At 57.8% G+C, this 21,973-nt stretch overlaps 1 protein-coding gene across 7 annotated transcripts in view; it reads right to left on the reverse strand.

Moving 5' to 3' along the window:
* Nucleotides 1-233: 233 nt before the first annotated feature.
* The window catches only part of MEF2D (myocyte enhancer factor 2D), a 74,262-nt gene continuing 52,522 nt past the window's right edge, over nt 234-21,973 (reverse strand). For 4 of the 7 annotated variants that reach the window (XM_050327817.1, XM_050327819.1, XM_050327816.1 and 1 more), the window contains 8 exons: nt 19,159-19,296; nt 15,332-15,542; nt 12,530-12,586; nt 9,067-9,257; nt 8,769-8,789; nt 5,502-5,631; nt 2,019-2,274; nt 235-619 (listed from right to left, as the gene is read on the reverse strand). In XM_050327817.1, the coding sequence (XP_050183774.1) occupies nt 289-619; nt 2,019-2,274; nt 5,502-5,631; nt 8,769-8,789; nt 9,067-9,257; nt 12,530-12,586; nt 15,332-15,542; nt 19,159-19,296 (1,335 nt within the window). In that variant the 3' untranslated portion in view covers nt 235-288. Of the gene's footprint in view, nt 620-2,018; nt 2,275-5,501; nt 5,632-8,768; nt 8,790-9,066; nt 9,258-12,529; nt 12,587-15,331; nt 15,543-19,158; nt 19,297-21,973 lie in introns of all 7 variants that reach the window. The other 3 variants (XM_050327820.1, XM_050327822.1, XM_050327821.1) reach the window with 3 other exon arrangements.

Consider the following 21,973-nt stretch of genomic DNA (forward strand, 5'->3'; position numbering starts at 1 on the left):
CAGATCTTCCGTTCCTGTGCCCCGCTCCCACACCCTCGGCTGTTCCCGAGCCCGCGGCCCCGGCCGAGGAGAGCCGTATGTACTGCGTGCGTCGCCTGCTGCGCTAGAATGAATGCCTACAAAAATCCTAAAGCTATTTCTCAGGCAGTTTATGATAATTTTTTTCCCCCCACCCCAGCCCACATCCCCATCACCCGTTTTGCCCCCCCCTCCCATCCCTTTCCCCCCGCCCCCCTTTCCCGCGGCCCCACCGGAGCCGGCGGCGCTCCCAGGGACGGCGGGGACGCGTTATGTGACCCAGGTATCCAACCGCATGCGCTTTACGGAGGGGCTCTCCCCCTCGGGCTCGCTGGTGGGTCGCAGGAGGCCCAGGGACGAGCCGAAATCGGGGCGGGCGGGGTCGTCCCGCTCGCTGCTGCCCTCGTAGGAGCTGGTGTTGCTGCTGAGGCTGTCGACGGGCGAGCGGCCGGTGGGCTCGTGCCGGGGCTGGTGGGGGAAGGTGCTGAGCGGGGTGGCAGTGTTCCTCTCCCGGTTGGGCGAGACGGGCTCCGACTTGATGCTGATGTTGGGGTTGGTGTTGACAGTCAAAGTGGTGGTGTGGGACAAGTGGCTCCCTTGTCTGGGCATCCAGAAGGCGGGGGGGAGAGGTTGGGAAAGGAGGAGGAGGAGAGCAGGAGGGGAAGGGAGGGGGAGAAACAGATGAGAAAAGAGATAATGGGAAATCTCTCATTATTATCTTTTTCACAGCCCTTTAGCCTCCAATACACACGATCCAAAACCTGCACATCCCACAGCCAAATGAACACAGGATTATGAACCTGGGTTAGATTATTAACCTGGATTCATAATTAGAATTATGAATCACTACGACTCCAGATCACATGATCTGTGCACTCACCAGGACACATCACTGCCGACCTGGGATTAGACCCACAGAACCCCGTGAGCAGCACCTATTCTCCCACAGCTGCCTGTGATCCAGCTCCAGTCCTACCCACTGTCCCAAATGGCAGGAGAAGGACAGGGTGTGACATCCCTGTCCCATGGGTATCCACACAGTTCTGCCCCAGCATCCCCGTGGGCTGCACAGACCCGGTGGAGGGTTTTGCTCCAAACTGGGAACCTCTTTACTACAACCCAAAATTCCATCCAGACTTTCCCTACTGCTGCAGGAGGTCTGGGTGGCTGCTGGGGAAGCTGCTGTCTGCCCTGCCTGGAAAATGTGCTCCAGGCAGTGAGGAAATGCACTGAGCTCCCTGCACAAAAGCCTAGTCAGTCCACCCCTCCCTCCCTCCATCTATCCATCCAGTCCTCCATCCATCCACCCTGCACTTTGTGCTGGGCAAGTCAGAGTTTTTGACTCAGAGACTGAGGCAAAGTCACAGATTTCCCCTCTTCGATCCCTGCCTCTTTCTGTCCCACATTCTCAGTGCCATCACAGGCAAGTTGCTTAAATCTTTATTTTGACCAAGTTAACTTGGTGTGTGGACGCTTTATTTCAGACTGAAAGGAGATCCACTTCAGAAACCCTGCTCCAATATACGCAAGTGCTTGTGTTCTCTTCCCTGGAGCAAATCAATCCATTTGCAATACTAAAAGCCACCTTCTTCTTACACCAGCAGGGCACAATGCCAGGCACCTTATCCTGCAACTTCTGTCCCATCTAAGCTGACTCTGGCTGTACCTCTGCCCCCCCAGGGGAGAGCAGGGAGCAATCCTGCTGTGGGCAGACAGCGGGAGGCAGCTCTTGGAGCATCCCCGAGTGTGCCACTGCTCTGATCTCAGCTGGGGACTCCTATGATAGAGGCAGGGACAGGACTGCCCAGACTTCCTGAGCTGGCTGGGCTGGCTCCTCCTGCAGCTGCTCCTGCCCCCCAGAAACACAGCGTGGACCCACCGGGGCCCAGCAGGGGAAGGTGGAGAACCCACGGAGGAGTCACAGATGGGTTCTGCAGGTCTGGCACCTCTGAGGAATTCCCCATTTCTCTCTGAGTGGCCCTGGTACCTGTTCCACTTACATTAAGTTTCCTAGTGACACAGGGACCAGGTGCTGCTGCTGTGGCTGCTGCTGCGGCTGCTGCTGTTGTTGCTGCTGTTGCTGCTGTTGTTGCTGTTGCTGCTGCTGCTGCTGCTGCTGTTGTTGTTGCTGCTGCTGCTGCTGCTGCTGCTGTTGCTGCTGCTGCTGCTGCCAGGCAGAGATGTTGCCAAGGGACAGCCCTCCAGGTGAGCTGAACGCTGGCAGCGAGGACAGCTCAGCGCTCGTCAGCTGATAATCTGGAAGAGAAGGAGCCCTTCAGTCATTTCAATGTCAAACCTGCTCCCACAGCACCCTGAGAGCTGCGAGAAGATGGAGACCTGCGAGAGACACAAACATACAATGTATGGAATACCGGTTCGTGCTGCAAGTGGCACAGGGGTGCTGGCTAGAGGACACAGCTCTTGGAACCATGGAATGATTTGGGCTGGAATCACAGAATCACAGGATCAAGTAGGTTGGAAAAGACCTCTGAGATCATCAAGTTCAATCTATGACCAAACAACACCATGGCAACTAGACCACGGCACTATGTGCTATGGAAGGCATCTTTTAAAGGCCATCTAGTCCAACCTGCAGGGTCACCTTCCACTATCCCAGATTGCTCCAAGCCTCATCCAACTCAGCCTTGAACAATTCCAGGCATGGGGTAGCCACAGTTTCTCTGGGCAACCTGTGCCAGTGCCTCAGCACCCTCAGCATAAACAATGTTCTCCTTATACCCGGTTGTTTCTGGCCTCAAGGCTGGCAGGACCCTCCACACCCCCAACCCCCACCAGTGCCATTATCCCCCAGGCACAGCGGTGGCAGGAGCAGCCCCACGGTGCAGCTGCATCCAGCTCCCCCCAGGAAGGACTGTGGGGATGTGAGACACCCCTCAGCGACCCTCCAGCTGGGTGTACAGAGCACAGGTACACATCTCCTCCCCTGCCCAGGCAGAGAACCTCCAACAGCTGGTAAGACCCACCCATACCTGGAACATCCCCACCCGCACCTGGGGCACCTTAACCCACAGCTGGGGCATCCCCACCTGTGCCTGGGGCACCTTCACCTTTGTCTGGGGCACCTTCACCCCTACCTGGGGCATCCCCACATGTGTTTGGGGCACCTTAACCTGTGTCTGAGGCACCTTCACCCCTACCTGGGGCATCTCCACCTTGCCTTGGGCATGGCCACCTGTGCCTGGGGCACTTTCACCTGTGCCTGGGGCATCCCCACCCGTGCCTGGGACACCGTCACCCAGACCTGGGCCACCCCCACGTGTGACAGCAGGGGGCGCTCCCCACCCGCCGTGGGGACACTCAGCAGCCACCGTGTCCCTCCCCACGGGCACCCCACATCCCGGTGCCCCCCCACGCTTGCAGGACGATGCCCTTCCCCTACAGGGCCCCGGGAGCAATCCCAAATCCCCGTGGAGCACCCCATCCATACCAAGGGGGCATTTTAGAAGGGGTGGGAACGACAGTGGGGAAAACGGGGGGAAAGTGCTGCTGCTCCTGGAGATGGTCAAACCTCGCTCGAGCCACGCCAACACCTGACACAGACACCACGGGTCAATCGAACTTTCCCCGTGCCTTCTCCCTCCCCCTTTCTCTCTGTGATTTTGGGTGCCTTGTGGTTTCAGCTGTCCCCACCCCAGCAGCACACACAGAGGTGGCTGTGCCGGTGCTGAACCGCTGCCAACGCCGCCGGCGGATCCCCAGCACACCCCACCCAACGTCCGTCACCTCCCGCACCGGCCCTTCTGGTTTGGGAGCTCCAGACACCCACTGGTTACAGTGGCCGCCCCCACAGCCCCCAGTAGGGCTGGAGCTGGAGCCTGCCTGGATCACAGAGCTGGGAATGGTTGGGTTTGGCTGAGTTTGGCTGTGGAGCCGGCACGGGAAAGGGCACGTAACCTTGGCCAGGGGGCAGCTCGGCACAACTGCCCCCACCTGAAATCCAGACAATTCCCACTCAATTAACAGGTGAGTCCTGGAAAGAACAAGTGGCAACGCCCCAGGCTGGGAGTTTGCTCAGGGTATCTGCACCCCACAGCGACCTACAAGATGATCATCCTGGTAGCATCACAGAATCATGGAGCTATCTAGGTTGGAAAAGCCATTCAAGACCATCAATTCCCCCAGCCTTGCAAAGGCCACCACTAACCTGTGATCCCAAGTGCCACATCCACACATCTGTTAAATCCCTCCAGGCATGGTGACACCACCACTGCCCTGAGCAGCCTGTTCCAATGCCTGACCACCTCTACCACGATGAAATTTCCCCTAATATCCAGCCCAAAACCTGCTCTGGCACAATTTAAAGCCATTTCCTCTTGTCCTGTCACTTGTTACCTGGGGGAAGAACCCGACCCCCACCTGGCTCCATCCTCCTGTCAGGGAGTTCTAGAGAGTGGGGAGGTCCCTCTGAGCCTCCCTTCCTCCAGGCTGAGCTCCCCAGCTCCCTCAGCTGCTCCTTGTGCTCCAGATCCTTCACAAATTGAGATAATTCCCACCCAATTAACAGGGCAGCCCTGGTAAAAGAAGTGGCAACAGTCCAGGCTTGGAGTTTGCACCTATAGTGATGACCCCCACACTCACTCCCACAGTAAACCCCGAGGCACAGACACGGCTGGTGCTTGGGCAGGAACACCACGGTCAGCTGCGAGAGAAAATAACTACAGAGAGCTGAAATTCAGCCCCCTCCACCCTGAGCAGCAGCACAGGGCTCAATTAAAACCTATTCTGGGGACTCTGGCTGTGCCCAGCCTGGTTGGAGAACGGCAGGGCCAGCGCCGGCTGCCACACGGGGCTCATCACGCACAGCCAGCATCCTCAGGGCTACACCTACTAATTTAGGAGAGGGAGTTCCCAACACGCCTGTCCTGGGTTCTTCCAGACAAGCAGCTTTTTTTACATTTTTGCAAACTTTCCTCTGAGCTCAGAGCAGGTTACACGGGCAACCAGCAAGCCCTCGAAGTTTTCGCGGAGGTCTGACCGGTGGCACATGAACAACCCCTTTGCTTGGGCAACTGCGCTGTCACCGTCCCCTCGGGCTGGCTCGAACCCCACCAGCCTGAATCAGATGTGCCTACAAGCAGGCTGGTCTGTATTCTTCCCAACTTCCAAACTTTTGGGGGCCTGTGCTTACTGTCATTAAGCCCCTATTACGACATCGCCCGAGCTCTGGAGAGCCCGAGGATGGGTGTAGCTGTAATTAGCATCCACTTGCACAGTTCAGTGGGCTACAGTAGGGCAGGATCAGCCCTCACAGCCCTTCTGGCCACGACAGCATCTATATAATGGCTTTCCCCTTGATTTTAATCCTGTGGAACCTTTGGACTCAACCATGTCTTGCAGCGGTAAGTTCCGTGAGTGACAATGCAGCTGCTCGGAGAGCACAGGCACATCCCTGCAGCAGCACATTCTCCTCTCCTGTTAATTCACTCAGTGGGGAGCTCTGACCTGGCCACTGCTCTTCTTACCTGTGTTGTAGGCTGTGGGCATGGCAGAGAAGGGCAGCCCCTGTGTCAGCAAACTTGGAGTCGCCACGGAAACAACCGGTGTGGTCAGAGAGTGAGTTGCTTGGGAGACACCCAACCTCTGTGTGTTCTGCTGTGGGAGCAAACAGGGAGGCAGTTAAAACTCAGACGGTTGGACTCTGTCGTCTTTGTGGGTTGTGGCCCCTCAGGACCCCCTGGGCATGCACTGGGGGCTGAGCACAGGCACTGTGGGATAAGCAGGACTGATCCTCCGGCCATTCCACACCGCAACAAAGCAAAGGGCAAACCCCACCAGCTACTGCCACTCTGGACCTTGTGACGCTCATCTGCAGGTCACTTGACCTTGGGTCCCCTTCCTGCCCAGGACTGGGCTTCACCCACCAGGACCAGCCATGTCCCTGCGTGCATGGGGCACAAATATGGGCAGGATGCTTCAGACTATTCCTCACTGCTTTCCAGAGCTTGTGTGTGAGGTCTGCTGGGCTACCAAGGAGTGACAGAGGGACCACCAGGACCAGCCAAGGCAGCGCAGAGCCGACACATCCTCTTCCCTGCATCTCTGGTGGCCAAAATCTGCCTCAAGGGAAGCTGAGGACGCTGAGCACTGGCCTCAGGATTTTAAAGGGACTCTGTGGCCTCCCAAAACTTGAAGTCCAGAGCTCAACAACCTGCCAGCTCGGTGCCCTCATGAGGTTTGTGTGACTCAGGCATTAGCAGGTCCACTGTGGAAAAATTCTGCCCTTGGACCAGTGCACGCCAGCCTCCCCCCGTGGTTTTCCAGGCAGTTACGTGGGCGGATCTATAGGTCAGATTCAGCCCTGTTTACAAGGCAGATAATCTGGACTGTCTCTGCTGATCTGATTTAAATCAGACTCAAGAGGCTTGACTCTAATCCGAAGCACCCCAGCACACGTCACCCTGTGAAGACTGGGGCAGTGCCCAGCTTAAATCACGCCTGGCACGAGGCTGGCTGTGCCTTCCTCCCACACCAAGGGCTCCCAGGGCCTTGGAGGGCTGGGAATGGACCATGCAATGCTTCACGGACATGGGGACTCTCCCGGGATAAGGCTGGAGGCTCAGCCCCTGCCCTGGCCACCTCCAGAGGGTGACAGCACCCGGCTGTGCTGGATTTGCACACCCTGCGCCCACACGCTGCCCAGCCCGCAGGTCCCTCCCGCCGCCCGCCCGGGGAAGGCGATTACCAGGGCTCTAATTGCTAAAGCCCTGGGCTCCAGGAGCGGGTTTTCCTGGCACACATCCCGCTGGCAGCCACCCTCGGCCGTGCCCACTGCCACGGGTTAAGGACATGGCAAGAAATGCCTTCACAGAGAGCCGGACTCAGCCCCATCCCACTCCTGCCTGCACTGGACCCTGAGCCAGCCCAGCGGGACGCAGCCCACAGCCCCATCCCCTCTGCCTCTTGCTCCGGGGTTCTGCAGCTTTCCCAGGAGAGCAGAGGCACAGGGACCAGTGAGGCCACACTGGAGGGCTGGGCCGGTGTGACATGGGCTGCGCCGGGTGTATCAGCCCTGGGAATCACAAGGTGAGTGCAGGGATGCCATCCTGATTTTCACTCCAAATCCATGCAGGGAGGAGGTGTGCAAGCTGCCCCCCTCCCCCCCCACCCCGTGCCACTCACACTCCATGCCCACGTGCAGTGCTCCAGCTGCAAACCGCCATTCCGGCTGGCACCAAACCATGCACATGCTCCCGGGGATCCCGCTCCCCCTGCCACGTCAGGAGTGTGGAGACAAACGGGGGGATGCCCCTCTGAACCCTCCAGAGGAGCAGAGTGTGTTTGGAGCCCAGAGCTGCAGGAGCAGGGCTGGCAGGGCTGGGGCTGCAGGCAGAGGCTCTGGGCAGAGGGGCAGGACGCAGCGGAGGGGCCGCTGACTCATCCCCCTGCCGCCTGCAAGGAGGTGGGAGCTGCCATTTGGAGAGAGGAGCTGGTGTGTGGGTTGAGCAACATGGAGGGAGCAAATCTGGGGAGAAGGTTAATGGAGCAGGGGGGCATCTGAACTGGACAGGAGGGATCAGCAGGGACAACGATCCGCATTTCCTTTCCCAATCCAGCTGTGCCAAGGTCCCTGTCCCCTGCTAACCTTATTTCATCACACTCCACCTCCCCTCTGCCACCTCAGCTGAGGAGAGGATGTTCTTCACTTCAGGCAGAATCCCGCTGGTTAACTCAGACCAACAATTAAAGCTGCTAATGCCATCCCGGTGGATTTTTGCCTAAAGCTGCTCCAGTGCAGAGCCCGGGAACGCCTTGGGCAGTGGGAATAGGGATGAGCAGACCAGGAAGAGGGGAGTGACTGCTCTCTCTCTGCACATGGGGAAACTGAGGCAGGGAGCTGCTGGGAGGGGGCCACTAAGCAAGAAGGGTTTGGGGGCACAAAGAGCAAGAGAATCCACGCCTGCCAAAGCCCTGGCTCATCCTTGCCCTGGCCAAGAGTGTCTCCTTGCAGGCTGCCAGAGGGACTGGCTTACTCCTGTGTTTTGGAGAGCTTTTCCCTGGCTGTGAGCTGCCTCCCGCAGCAGCTCTTGCCCTTCCCTCGCTGAGCTGACCTGTCGCCCATCTGCCCTGCACCAGAATAGCAACGGAGCAGAGTGAATCATTGCCACAAACAAGGTGGCATTCACTTTGCTGGCAGGAAGAGGAAAAAAAGCCATAAAAATAACACGGAAAACTGCCCCGTGCACAAGGGAGGTTTAGGGAGTGCACTAGCCAGCCAGTGGATTTACACAGGCTTTAAATAATATCCTTAATATGGGAAGAGCCTGATTTACTCCCTGTCTCTCATGTGCTGGCAGTGGACCAGGTCTTCCCGTGCAGTAACTGTGGTGGCTCCAGCAAAGCCCATGGGGCAGGTCCAGGCTGGTGGCGGTGCCCAACCTGGCTCTACAGCCCCCAGAGGGACCCTGGCTCACCTCCCTGGGGGGACCAGCACAACTCTTTGGGCCTTGATAGAGAAACAGGTGCTTTACAGCTCGTGTCAGCTCCTTCTTTTCCATAGGGTACCCGATTTTCCTGTAAGTGCGTTTTTCCTGGGACTGTTTTTCTGAGGCAGGACTGGATGTGTGTTGGTGCCCACATCCCACCACATTCCCAACGGAGGGCAAAGGAGCCAGCGCCCACCCCCTCCGCATGCTCCACACCTCTGCCAAGCCAGGGCAGGGTGTGGGGACCGAGGGGGCCGAGTGGCCAGTGTCCCACCCTGCCGCCATGCACACTCAGAGGGAACTCACCAGAGCCAAGTGGTCCTCGGTCTGCCCGCGGGAGAACAGGGAGAGAACCGAGAGGCACCGTTAACTCGAGCGCCCCGTCCCCGCCACAGCCCGCGCTCGCCGGCACCACGGCGGGGAATCCAAGCCTTCCTCCTCACACCTCCCTGCCGGCGCAGCCCCGGCCGGCTTCCACTCCTACCGCACGGAACAGGCGCCTGCACTGCACCTGCTCCGGCACCACGTCCCCCTGCGGCCTGCCCGCTGCTGGGGGACCCGCTCCCACCCCAGTCAGTGTCCCCACAGACCCACGGACACTCACCAGGTGGTGCATCAGCCCCTTCCCGCTCTGCGAGGTGATCACACGCAGGTCTGGCTTGCGGCTGTTGGCGGCGAGCTGCGTCCCGTGCGAGGGCGGCGGCGGGGACTTGGCTGGGATGATCTTGCCCAGGCTGCTGCCATTGGACACGGGAAGGAGACCTGGAGAGGCTCTGGCACTCACATAGCCATTTCCTGCAAGAGGAAGGGTGGTAGAGATGAAGGAGGTAAGTGCATGGTGATGGTGAGTGCATGGTGGTGAACAGGTACAAACTGAGAGAAGGGACATTTAGGCTGGAGATTAGGATGAAACTCTTTGCTGTGAGGGTGGTGAGATACTGGAACAGGTTGCCCACGGAGGCTGTGGATGCCCCAACCCTGGCAGTGTTCAAGACCAGATTGGACAAGGCCTTGAGCAACCTGGTCTAGTGGGAGGTGTCCCTGCCTGATAGGGGGTTGGAACTAGATGATCTTTAAGGTCCCTTCCAACCCAGATCAGTCCATGATTCTATGATTCTATGAATGCATGGCAGTGGTGAATTCATGGTGATGGCGAATGCACAGCTGTGGTAAACATATGCACAGCAAGCAGTGCCACAGCAGGGCTCCATGGATGCTCCTCCCAGGGAGAGCAGCACCTCATCCCCTCCCAGGCTCCCCAACACCCTCCCACACCCAGGCAGGCTCACCCTGCACGGTGAGGGCAGGGTAGACAGTGACCTTGAGTTCCCAGTGCCCAGGGCAGCTACTCAACCTGCAGGAACTCCCTTTTGTTCCTGCACTAACACCTGGTACATCTCAGAGGCCTGATCAGAGGCTCTTTACATGCCCTGGCCGGGCACCACGGCTCTGCCACAGCAGATAATTACTGGCACTTTCACTTGTAAGGTCTCCTTATGGTACCAGAGCAGAAAAAAGGGGCTATGGCCAAGTGAGGACTCAGTTCACTGCTCCCACTGCCCCTTTGAAGATCTGAGGTTCTTTCCTCCTCCTCCTCCTCCTGCTGCCCCACTTAAGAATTTTATGTGCAGAGAGGGGTGAAAAAAAGAAGAAAGGAAAGGAAGAAAAAAAATTAAAAAGGAAAAGATTTGATGAACATCAGGAAAGGAATAAATTGGATCAGATTACTGTTCTGATGAGGGTTGGTTTTTTTTTTTTCCTGAATAGGCCCCAAAGATAGAAAGGCGTTCAGCAATCACCAGGATTCAGCCCTCATATTCATTGCACGTTAGACCGGGAAAAATAGGTCGCTGATTGCATTATTAATCACATCTACCATTGCGCTGCATCTGCATTTCAGCAGGCGGCTGTGGCAGTGACACTGCGGCTGCGGGGGCCGAGTGCCAGCCGCTGCCTCTCCAGAGCTGTCCCGGGGCTGGAGGCAGGGGTGATGGGTGAACCGGGCACAGGGAGCCACTGGCTTTTAGATTTATTAACAACGAAGGTGCAGGAATTCCCCGGGTGACCTTTGCTACCCACAGTGCCAGTGGCCACGGATAAGCCAAAAGAAATGTTAAAACCCCTTGATATTCTCCTGCCCAAGGTGGCACCAACATGGGTACACACGTGGCTCTCATGGTGACTCCCTGTTTGAGGCATGGCACGTTATGCATCACCTGGGGTGTGGATCAGGGTGGCCCCTGTGCTGGAGGGGAGCTGGTTTGGGTTCCAGTGCTGCCACTCACCCCCAAAGGTGGGTGGCCTTGAGCATTCTCATCACTATGCCCACCCAGCCTGGATCTGGCCACCCCAGTGAGCCAGAGGGAGAAGGGCTGAGCTCCTGCCTGGATTTCCCAACAAAGGCCCCATGCTCAAAAAAGGGGTCTAAAAGTGAAGCACTCTGGGTTGCCTTTGCACCACCCCAGTGTGAATCTGAGCAGAGCTGGGGACAGCCAGGGCTCAGCATCCCCTTCTCGGGGCAGGCGGGGCGGGCTGGGTGCTGCATCCCAAGGGTGGCACATGCTGTGGTGCACAGGCAGGATGCCGGGATACAGCCGGGATACAGCCGGCATCGCTGCAGGATCCGGCCAGAGGCACCCGCAGCTGATGACTCAGAGGCAGCAGGTGATCACTCAGTGCTGCAGAGACTGCAAGGGAGGAGGAGGAGGAGGAGAAGGAGGAGGAGGAAGAGATGCCCCAGGTATCTGAAAACCGCAAGTGCAGTGCCAGAGCCACGCTCCCCTCCCGCAGCCGTGCGGGGAGCCCCGGGGCGGGCAGGGGCCAGGGCCGGCGGGGGTCCGGGGCTGGCCCCGGGCGGGCTGTCCCTGCTCCTCACGCCCGTTTCCTGCAGTGGCAGCAGGAACGCGGGGAATGCTCCGGTGACGTCAATGCTGACATTCAGGGGCCCTGCCAAGCTCCTGCCACGGCTGCTCCGACAGCTGACGTGGGGGTGGCCGGGGGGACAGGGGCCGCCAAGGTGCCTGGGGGGGCCGTGGCATGGCGGCCCCTTCCCCCTGCCCTCAAGCACCAGCAAAGCTCCGTGTCGGGCACTGCGAGGCCCCGGGGAGATGCAGCCTCCCAGACCGCCCTGGCACCTGGGAAGAAATCCCGCTGGCACTGGCATGGCTGCTGCCCAGCACTGGGAAAAGACTATTCCCAGGAGGGGCTGTGGTGCAGGGCACAGGGACGGGGCGGCCGCAGTGCTGGACCAGCCCCATCCACGCAGCCGGTGGGACCCGGCTCCAGTTTGGTTTTAACTGGGGCAATGTGGAATTTCACATTCCTACTCCGTGCTGTCGGCTGGAGCCCCACTGCAAAAAGGCCTGGAGCGGGGTGTCAAGCCAGGCTCCTGGAGCAAGGCTGCCTCTGCCCTGGGACAGATGGCATCCACCCTGCCAAGCCCAAGCCCACGGCCTGCAGCAGCTTCTCAGCAGGGCCTGGGGCCATCGCTGGTTTTTGGGCCGTGCCCACACCAGCGTCGGGCTGACATCCTCAGCCTGCAGATGGCGGAGGCAGATGTGGGGATGGAGATGTTGTTAGTGCATTTTACAGCCAGGGAGCTGAGCCACAAGGCCTGAGCCTCGTTAGCATCGAGGCTCTCGCAGTGGAAAGGGACCTTAATGAGCTTTTTCCCTTGCAGTAAAGTTGCTTTACAGGGCCCAAGCCCGAGGAGGAATTGGGTGTTAATTGATCACCTGAGGTGAGGGGGGAACTGGTTGCAGCATGAGGAGCTAAACCCAGTGCTGCCCAAATCCTGGTCCTCAAGGATCACTTCTCTGACCTTCAGCACTCCCAGAGACCCAGGGGAGAGGGATACACTTCAGTCTCCGGGGTCTTCACTGAAACCAGCACTCCCCACAAAGGCTGGAGCTCCCCATGCCAACTCCTCCCACTGCCAATGGTAGCAAAATTTTCCCCAGCCCTTCTCTCCGAACAGCAAAGCAAAATCCTGTGGGACACGTGGGGAAACCACGGGCAGGAGTGGCACATGGAGCCCTGGGCACAGGGCTGAAAGGTTCCTCACTTACCCACAGGGCTCGGGCAGGCTCCATTTGTGTTGTTCAGGTCTCCCCCGAGCATTGCCCCTGCAAAGCAACCGGAAACACAGGGTCACCATCCACGCAGAAACAGGGTGAGCATCCCTACTTTTGGGGGGCAGGAAGTGGGGGTGGAGCACAATGGAGGAAAGCAGAGGAATGTAAGTGGGGTTGCATCCTCGGGGGAGAAAGTCCTGGGCGAAATGAGCAGCATTCCTGGTGATCAGGTTGGGAAACATTATCCAGGCAGATCCGTTTCCTTTGGGAAGCAGCCAGGTGCACAGGATCCTGCTCCAGAGGAGGCAGCTTGGAAAACACTGCAGCTATTTTATTCCAAGCCCCCCTTTGGGGGACACGGGGGCCGGTGCTGCTGGAGAAGAGAGCCCCAGCAGCACGACGTGAAACACTATCCCCCCTGTAACGTTCAGGCCGAATGGAAACCATCCCTGCACTGCCAGGACGCTGCTACGATCCTGCCTCCCACCATCCCAACATTTGGAAAGTGCCGCCACTCCCCACCAGGCCGGGAAAAACCAGACCGGGGGCTTTCATATTCCCCAAAAACCTGAACGTTTTGCCCCTCCTGCAAGAAGATTTGACTTTTTTTCTGCCACGTTATGGAGTCGCTTCTGAAAGCCACCTATTTTCCCCAGCTGGGGCTGCCTGGCTACGCCGCGGGCAGCGATTGTGGCCAGCAGCCGGCGCGGAGGCTCTGAAGCTGCAACCGCAGTCATCCTGGAGCCCTGGGTTGGGGAACGAGGAGCCTCCGATCCCAAACCCCACCTCTAACCACCGCCCAGCCCTTCTCAGCCCAGATGGGGAAACCTGAGACAGGAACCTTTATTCAGCCCGTGGCTCTGGGCTTCAGGTTTGCAGAGAGCCCCTGACACTGGGAGGAGGGCAGGAGGGCTGAGCCATTGCTGTGCAGGGTAGGACAGTTGCTCCCCACATGGGAGCAGGGTTGGGAACAGCAGTGGTTCCAAATATTGTACAGCTTGAGAAAGGGCAAGGTGACCCACAAAATGTGGCAGATGTGGCACCACAGCACCCTCCCTTCAAGGGATGGGGCTGTAAAGCCTGGCCTGTAAAGGCTGTAAAGGTTCCTGGTGCCTCTGAAGTCCTGGAGGAGGGACCCCACCAGGATTTTAGGGCTGTGCTCTGCTGTGGGACTCCACTTGCACCCCAGCCTCTGGTGCCCAGGCTGCTGAAGGGGCTCACTCCCTTGGGTGATGCCAACCCCGCTCCCAGCCCTGCATAACCCCTTGTCTGCCCTTCTCCCACCCCAGAGCCGATGGCACTGGGCAGTGCAAAGGCACCCAGCCAGCGCTCGCTGTGCATTTGCTCTGAAAACAACACTCCCAGCTCTAGTGCAGGGCTAAAACCAAAAAATTTAAGGGAAAAAAAGGGAGTTTTTCTAACATGCAAGGCCCTGGCTCCCACAAGCAGGATTTCTTCCGTGTCCCAGGCAGCGAGCGAATGAGACACAGATGGCCGGACTTGGAACACCTCTGCGCTCGCAACCACAAAATGATCCCCCTCAACCGAGCAGCGAGCAAGCTGCAAACAGCGAGCCCCCAGCGGGGTCTGCTTTACCAGGGAGCCTCTTCTGCTCTCAGCCGAGGGGCCTGCGAGAGGGCAGAGATCCCTGCAGCCGGAGTGATGGCTGCCTGTGCCTGAGGAGGGTTCTGCTGCCCTGTCTGGAGCGAGATGCTCCTCTGTGGGACCAGACTTAGAACAGAATGACCCCTGCCCTGCAAGTCTGGGGCTTTGTCCTCGTACCTGAACACCTCAGGGCACTTCAGAGACCCGCTGTGGGGAGAGCAGTGAGCAAACAAGCCGTCTCTGAACCATGGCTCCTACTGCATCCCAGCCAGGCAATTCACTGTGCTCGCCCCGACCCACCACATAATGTGCTTCTGGAAGCACCTTCCAGCCCTTCTCCCCAAATCCACACCCTTGGCAGAGCCCCCCTGAGCTCTCACAGAGCCCCCCTGAGCTCTCACAGAGCCGGGGGGCCGCAGCCAAGCACCCACCGCCCAGACGTCCGGGCGGTCACAGGCAGCGCCTCTGCCATTTCGCAGCCCGTGCAACTTTCACAGACCATCTGTGACACCCAAAATAGCAGGCAGGGGCTTTCTGCACGCTATTATTATTTATGATGGCACCGCGGGAGAGCTGGGCCGTGGTCACACGTCGTCCCCGTCCCCCCCGGCACTGCAGGGGACACAGGGGACAACTCCTCTCTCCTACCCCGCCCTCCACCACCCATCGCCGGTCCCTGCTGGAAATGACGGCTCTTCCAATCTGTCAGCAGAGCCACATGAGTAATCACCGGCAACCAACTGCAACCAGCCCGGCCCGACTCAGAACAGCCCTTTTTAGGCAGCAGTCCCATGTCACCGGAGTGCCACCGGCGAGCGGGATGCCAGCAGCCACCCCCAAGCCTGGGAATGGTGCTGGGTGACTCATCTTGTGCTGCCCAACCTTGAAACAGATCCCTGCAGAGATCCAACTCTCAAAGAGATCTGGGTAAGGCGGGGGGGGGGGGCCCAAGGCACAAACTGGGGGCATCAACCTCTGGTAGGAGGACAGGAGCACATGCCTGGCAGCAACAACACTTCCAGGCTGCTCCTGCCACCAATGCTGGGACACGGGACCTCTGGGTAGGGGATGGAGGCAGTAGGGTTGTCCCCTGGCTCCTGGGATGCCCCATGCCTGGTGCTGCACGCCCAGGTAGGTTGTGGGCAGGGAGGATGGGGAGGGCAGGGTGTGAAGGCTCAAGGTGTGGCTCACCTGCGCTGGCTGGCCGCTGTGGCAGCCCTGGGGACACCGTGTTCCTCTGCAGCGCCGGCTGCTGCGGCGACAGGAGCCGGGGGTCTGTCAGCGACGAGGTCACCAGGGACTGGGTCACCAGCGAGCTGCCCGGGTTGCTGAACTGCAGCGTGTTTTGGTTGGTCACCGGCACCGTCACGGGCATGGCGAAGTTGGGAGCGGGCACTGCGGACTGAACAGAGAGCGGGGGGTAAAGGGCAGCCGGAGCTGAGTCCCTGCAGCACAGCAGCAGCAACACCCACTGCTGATCAAGGGGGGGCAGTCAGGGCCCCCAAACCTCCATCTCACTGCTGGCCTGCACTGCTGTGCTTGAACCCACACTGGCCCTTCAGGGGGATGCACCAGAGCCCAGACTTCACCAGGGAACACCGGGAAGAGCAATGGGCTGTCCCATTGGACACACCACAGCTCTGCAACCTGCTGTTCTGGCCTCATTTTCAGACTATTTATTTACCCTCACTGTGTTCAGGGCAGCCACAGAGGAGAAGCTGGGAACATCCTAGAGCATGAAGGAGCAAGAAGCACCCCAGTGGTCTGGCCCCACCAGCACCAACAGCAGCCGAGCTCGGCACTACCCCTCACCCCAAGAGCAGCAGGGATTTTATGAGGCTGTTCCTCATCCAGAGGGGTGGAAAGAGCCCTCCAGCAGTGGATCTCAGTTTGGGCTGGCACTGGTACTGGAGGTTGAGCACCTGGGAAAGACTCATTTTGCTCCACACAACCCCTGGGTGACGCTGTCATCTATCCTGGCTCCTCTGGGAGCTGCTGGGAAGGAGGAGCTGACCCCAGGGAAGCGGGAGCATCGCTAAAGCCCTATCCTTGGCCTCAGGTCGAGGACCAGCTTCACCTACCAGCATCCCCGTGGGAGCCAGACCCGCTGCGATTATCCTGGCTGTCTGTCTTATGTCACTGATTTGCTCTTCGTTAACAGGAGCCGGCACCTGCTTAGAGGCTTTAGCCGGGGCTTTGCTAAAGTCCCACTTTAATTTGCTTGGGGACGGAGAGGCAGAGTAGCCCAGCACCGGATGGGACCATGGCAGGACCAGATCCAGGACCCCAGAGGCTGCACTAGTGAGGGCAGAGGGAGTTGAGAATCTCCCCACTGCAGATGGATGAAGGCTGTTGCCCTGTGGCCCCTTCCCCTCCAGAAATCTGCCCTTGGATGAGTGCTGCGCCTTGGAGGCAGAGGGGAGGATGGGAGGAAGGAGTGGGACAGTGCTCACCCACGCCTGGCTGCCAGGAACCCTCCCCACCTGCCTCCCAAGGGCACCCTGTCCTTCAGAGATATCCCGCGGCCGCAGCCAGGCTGCGAGGACGGTGGCTCTGAGCCTGCGCTGCAGCGCTGCTCCCGTTCACAGGGGCAGGGCTCAGCAACCCCCTCACTGCTGGGGAGAGCTGGAAGGTGGAGCCCTCCCTCTGCTCAGCCCCAGGACCTCATCCTGCACAGCAGAACCAGAGGAGGAGGAGGAGGAAGATTTCTTGGGCGTCGCACGAACACCGGAGCAGCGTTGTGTAATAAATCACTGCCAACACGTCTGTGTGCGTGCACATTCCCAGCGAGGGAGAGGAAGAGCTAAACCCCCTCTGCAACACAGCACCAGGAGGTGGATACACTGGCCCCAGAGCCGAGGTTTGCCTTAATCCAGCTCTGTCCCACTGCACCCGCAGACCAGCATCAGGCTGATGCTGCCCCTGCGTGCAGCAACACACACTCAGGCCACCAGACTCCCCCCGCCCCAGGGAGGGCACAGCTAGTAGGGACAGTGGTTTGCATATCAGTCCAAAATCTTGGGGGTGGGGAGGAGATGCACACGTCAGCCAAACTCCACGGCTCCCGCGCTCGTTAGAAGCGAGGGCAAACACCAGAGGCAGAAGCCCCGCCGAGGCCTCTCGTTAGCGGGCACGGCTGCCGTTAAGCTGCCCCGGCCGCCCCGTCGGGTTAGTTCTGGTCACACACACCAAACCAACCCAGCAGTTAAAATGGAAAAGCGCCGCCTTCAACCACACACGCTCCACCTGCGCCGCTCGGCCCCTCGCGGCCGCCGGGGTTTAGTGGAGAGCCCGATGCTTCGCCCTGACCGGGAGCCGCCCAGCGCCTGAATGCCACCACCCTAAGGACTTTTGGGCACAGACTGTCCCTTTGGATTGGCACGTGTGGATGATGAGGGCTTGCTGGAAGCCCTCCCTTTGCAGCAGGCATGTACTGAGGCTGAGTGGCCCCTGCTTCCCAAGGGGAAAGCTCAGGTGGATTTTTGGGCCTATTCTGTGCCAGTGGCAGGGCTTGTGCCAGGTGCCAGGGAGGTGCAGGTCCAGCTGGGGTTGTACACCCACACCACACAAGCCCTGGGAGGGTGGACACCTGCCCCCCGCTAGTGAAACCGGGGAGGATGAGGCAGATCCAAGCCTCACCAGAGCTAATCCTGCCCTGAACCCACCCGTGGGGCTGGGCTCACTGTCACAGCAGATTGGTGAGCAACCATCACGTCCTACACCCCATTCTCCTCCACTCCTCAGCCCTCCCAGGTCTCAGGGCAGTGCCCCCACGCCCTCCACCCCAAAATGTAGGGGATGGAGATGCAAATTTTGGGGTCCTTGCGAGGTTCCTGGAGTAACACAGTGCTGAGTCAGCAAAATAAAACCTGGGGATTTCACAAGACCTAGCTCTCGAGAAAAACCAGAATTTTAACTTGTGGGGGTTTGCAAAGCACAGAAGGACATTATTTTGTGTGGGGGTGTGTGTGTCATTTTTTCTGTGCTGCATCCACTCCTGGAAAAGGAGCCTCCCTCCTGCTCCCACAGCATTAATTACGGATGCAGCAACTTGGGGCTAATCCCCCCGAACAGCCATTGCCTGCATCGAGAGTCTCTGCTCCCTTGAACTAACAACTAATTTGAAACATGTCCCCCTCCTCCTCCTGTCTCCTGACACAAATCCCTTTCAGCACTGTCCTGATGCCACCCCGGTGCCGGTGACAGCTCTGGGATCACAGGCTAAAACCTTCTCTGGATTTCTGCCACGGCCACCAGCTGCCCCAAGGGCTCGGTGGATTTGGGGGGAATTAATGTGAAATAGCCCAAAGCAGGCTGAGCCCTGCAGGGATGTGAGGGGTCGGCACCCACTACCAGCTCGCATGAACACTGGGATCTTAACCCAAACAAAAATCCCTTTTGTGGGGAAAAGAAGGTGCAAAAAGGAGGCCCCTAATTCAGTATTTGCAGCAGAGGAGGGAAGAGGGGCAATATCCTCCTACACTGTCCAGACGGAGCTTGGAAAGCTCAGGACATTGGAGCTAACGGGAACCATTTTCCCAAGGGTGGGAAACAGGAGGGACCCTCAAGGCCCCTTGTGCATCCCACCCGTCAGAGCCGGGTGCATTCGGGGCTGTGGGGGCTGCGGGCATCGGCTCCCAAGGCACGGCACGGCTCCGAAGCAAAGCCATGCAAGATCCACCCCCCGTCACCTGGAGGCACCGGGGAGGGGACCCGGGGGGGTTGCAGGCCACCAGCTACTCACTGCGAGCCGGTAACTCTGCATCATTTTATCAAACTCCTCATCAATCTTTTTATATTTCTCTTCCGTCTGCGGGGTCAGCGCAAACACTTCATCCCCTTCCGGGCTCTCGCACTCCCTGTGCTTCTTGTTCAGCGCCTGTTACGTTTGGGGGGGACACGGGGAGGGGGTGTCGGGGAGGGAGCAGGGGACGAGGTTGGGAGGAAGTCGAACAGAAGAGAAACAAAACAGAAAAGAACATATAATGAAGGTTTTCCAGCCACGGGCAGGTACTTACACCGTATCGCTTGAACAGGATATCCAGATCCTCGCTGCCTTTGCGGTATTTATCCTCCATCAGAGGGCTCTGGTCTATGGAGTCGTCACCGTCGGGCTCCGGGCTGTCACAGCCGTTAAAACCTTTCTTTCTTAATGTCTGAAAGCACAACCGTGACAGTCTGAGATCCTGCGTGGAGTGGGGAGGGGGAACACGGGCAGGTCCCCCCCAGAACACCCACCACGGGCCACGACTCGCCCTCGCACAAATCAACACCATCGCCCCAAGGTGCTGCTGACCTCAACAGGGTCAGAAAGTCAGGATAGAGATCCTAGGTTGTGATGAGAGGGCATCTCTAATTTAGGAATTACAACATGGGGAGGAATGGAGAGGAACTTCCTTGCTTTCAAAGGCTCTGTTTATGCTGGAGCTGAATTTGGCCCCGCACCAGCTCAGGCGCATTCGTCACCTACAAGTACCACATCATGGAGGGGAAATAAACCTTGATGCCCTCTGCTCTACTGCAAAAACCGGGGAAAACCTGCTTACAAACAGGAAAATAAAACCCCAAAATTATAAGCAAAGAGTAGCTCATCCTTGACAAAACCAGACGGGTGGCATTTACCAAACGCAAAGGTGCAACAGGGAGAGCATCGCAGGACAGGGCACGTGGCACAGTGACAGCTGCGAGCTCTGGCGGGGGTGGCATGGGGGGTGACAGTGACAACACTGGGCAGCAAACCCCAGGCCAAGACTGGGCCCACGAGCAGGAAAGGTCTCAAGCACTGCTGCATCGAGGCAACAAGGTGACATCTGCTCTTTAGGAGGAGCCCAATGACCGCCCATCCTGGCCATGCACAGGGGACGGTGACACCCCAAAGTCCCTCGCTCGTGCTCAGCAGCCAGCTGAGATCCACATTTAATCGCTCTATTTTCAACATACCAAAAGCAATCAGGCGTTATGACGGAACCAGCACTTGCCAACTCGTTTTTTTTTTTTTTTTTTTTAGAAGTCAAAGCTACAGAATTTCCTGGAAGTCTCGGGCCCTTTTCATGCCAAAATCAGCAGTGGGGGAAAAAAAAAAAAAGTCTTGACAATTCTCTGTCTTCCTAAACAGCAATAAACATCTCCATTCTGAGGCCAAAGCGTGTTCAGGAGTGGCTCTCCCACTCCCTGTGAGCTCTGGGAAACACAGGGCCTGGAGGGGAAGTTTTGCTGGAGAGAATAAAAGCCGGGATGTCTCCAGAAAGGCTGGGAACGCCGCAGGTAGGATATGCTCGGCACTGGTCCACACAGCATTGGTGCCACACAGCTCCACTCTTCCTGCAGGTCTGGCTTAGTGGATGCTTGTGCCAGGTGGCCACGGCCAAGCAATGGGCACCACACCCACCCCCAGCCTGCTCTCCATCCAGCTGAAGCTTTTCACAATATTTTCCATTAGAACTGCTCCTTCCGTGGCGCCATTTCCACCCTCGTTACCGCATTCAGTGGCAGAAGGGAAATGTCCTCGTCCAGCTCCAGCTCCAGCAGCGAAGGACCAGGCTCACTCCTGGCCACAGTGGCATCTGACACTCTGCTTGGCTTTACCAGTAATTCCTGCTACCTAGTAACTATTAACAAATTACCTAATAATAATGATTCTGAATAATTCTTATACCTAATAATAATATTCCTAATAATTCCTAGTACTGCCAATTCCTGTGCTGTCTCTCCATACAGAAAGGCAGCGGGAATTGGAATTACTGCCATGAACAGTAGAGAGATTCCCAGCGCTTGTTCTGCAGGTTCCCGAGGATTTTTCCCTACTATTTTTCTATTTTTGTATGTGTCCTTGTTTGTTCTGAGAACGGCCCAAAAGAGGAAGAGCCACTGCTAGTGGGGAAGGAACAGCTTTGCCTTTTTTTTTTTTTTTTTTTGAAACTGCTTTTTGTGGATTTTTTTTTTTTTCCAAAACCTTTTGTTTCACCGATGCAGCTGAAAGACGGAAACTTGAACTTTTCTCTAAAAAAAAAAAAAGAGTTTTTTTCCTTTTTTTCTTTCAGAGGCAAAGTGGAAAAAGTTGTTCCATGAGCAGCAGAAGGGTTGAAGTCGGGTTTCCTTCGGGTGCTGGGGACACTCTCCAGTGTCTAAATGGGCTGTCCCATCTCACCATGATTCCTTTTGGAGAAACTGGAACTCACACCTCTGCCCTTCCATCTCTGCCTGGCAATTGGGAAGGCAATCCCTCACATCCCTGGAAGCTCCTCTCCTCCAGCAACAGCTGCTGGCAGGTTCAGGAGCTGTGGGAATGGATGAGCCATGGCCACTCCCCGGTACCTTTGAAGGAGGGAACCTCACAATGGAATTTTTAAGAGGTTTCAGCCAAGCAACAACATCCTTCTCCTTTCTAAAACCTGCGGCAAAGACACAGAGGCCTGGAGGTTTTAGGCAGCTCCCAGTGCCCTTGCGTCTGCCCCCTATTTGTCACCCAAACCCAGAGCAGGGATGAGTGAGGGGCTGCTGCCACCAGCTGCAGTATTTTGCCATTTCTAAGTCCTCATGAAATCACCCTGGGGGTTGTTTCCTCAACAAGTCTGTCAAGGAAAGCGGTGGAATGGGGTGGACGTGGCTCTGCTCACCTAGACCCTGAAACAAGCTCACAGCATTGCCCTTCACCTTTCCCAAGGTCATTCCCTGTGGGTCTAACACATTTAGTGCCCTGCACAGCTTCACCTTGGTCTCCTCGCTCTCCCCAGCCACCAACCTCTTAAAATCAGTTGTAACTTCACCATCTGTGAGACCCACAGCTCCCTGCCAGGGTGGGTCTGGAGCACCCTGAGCTGTGAGGGGCTGCTG

This window comes from Myiozetetes cayanensis, unplaced genomic scaffold, assembly GCF_022539395.1.
Source record: "Myiozetetes cayanensis isolate MyiCay16 unplaced genomic scaffold, myiCay2020 scf35, whole genome shotgun sequence".
NCBI lineage: Eukaryota > Metazoa > Chordata > Aves > Passeriformes > Tyrannidae > Myiozetetes > Myiozetetes cayanensis.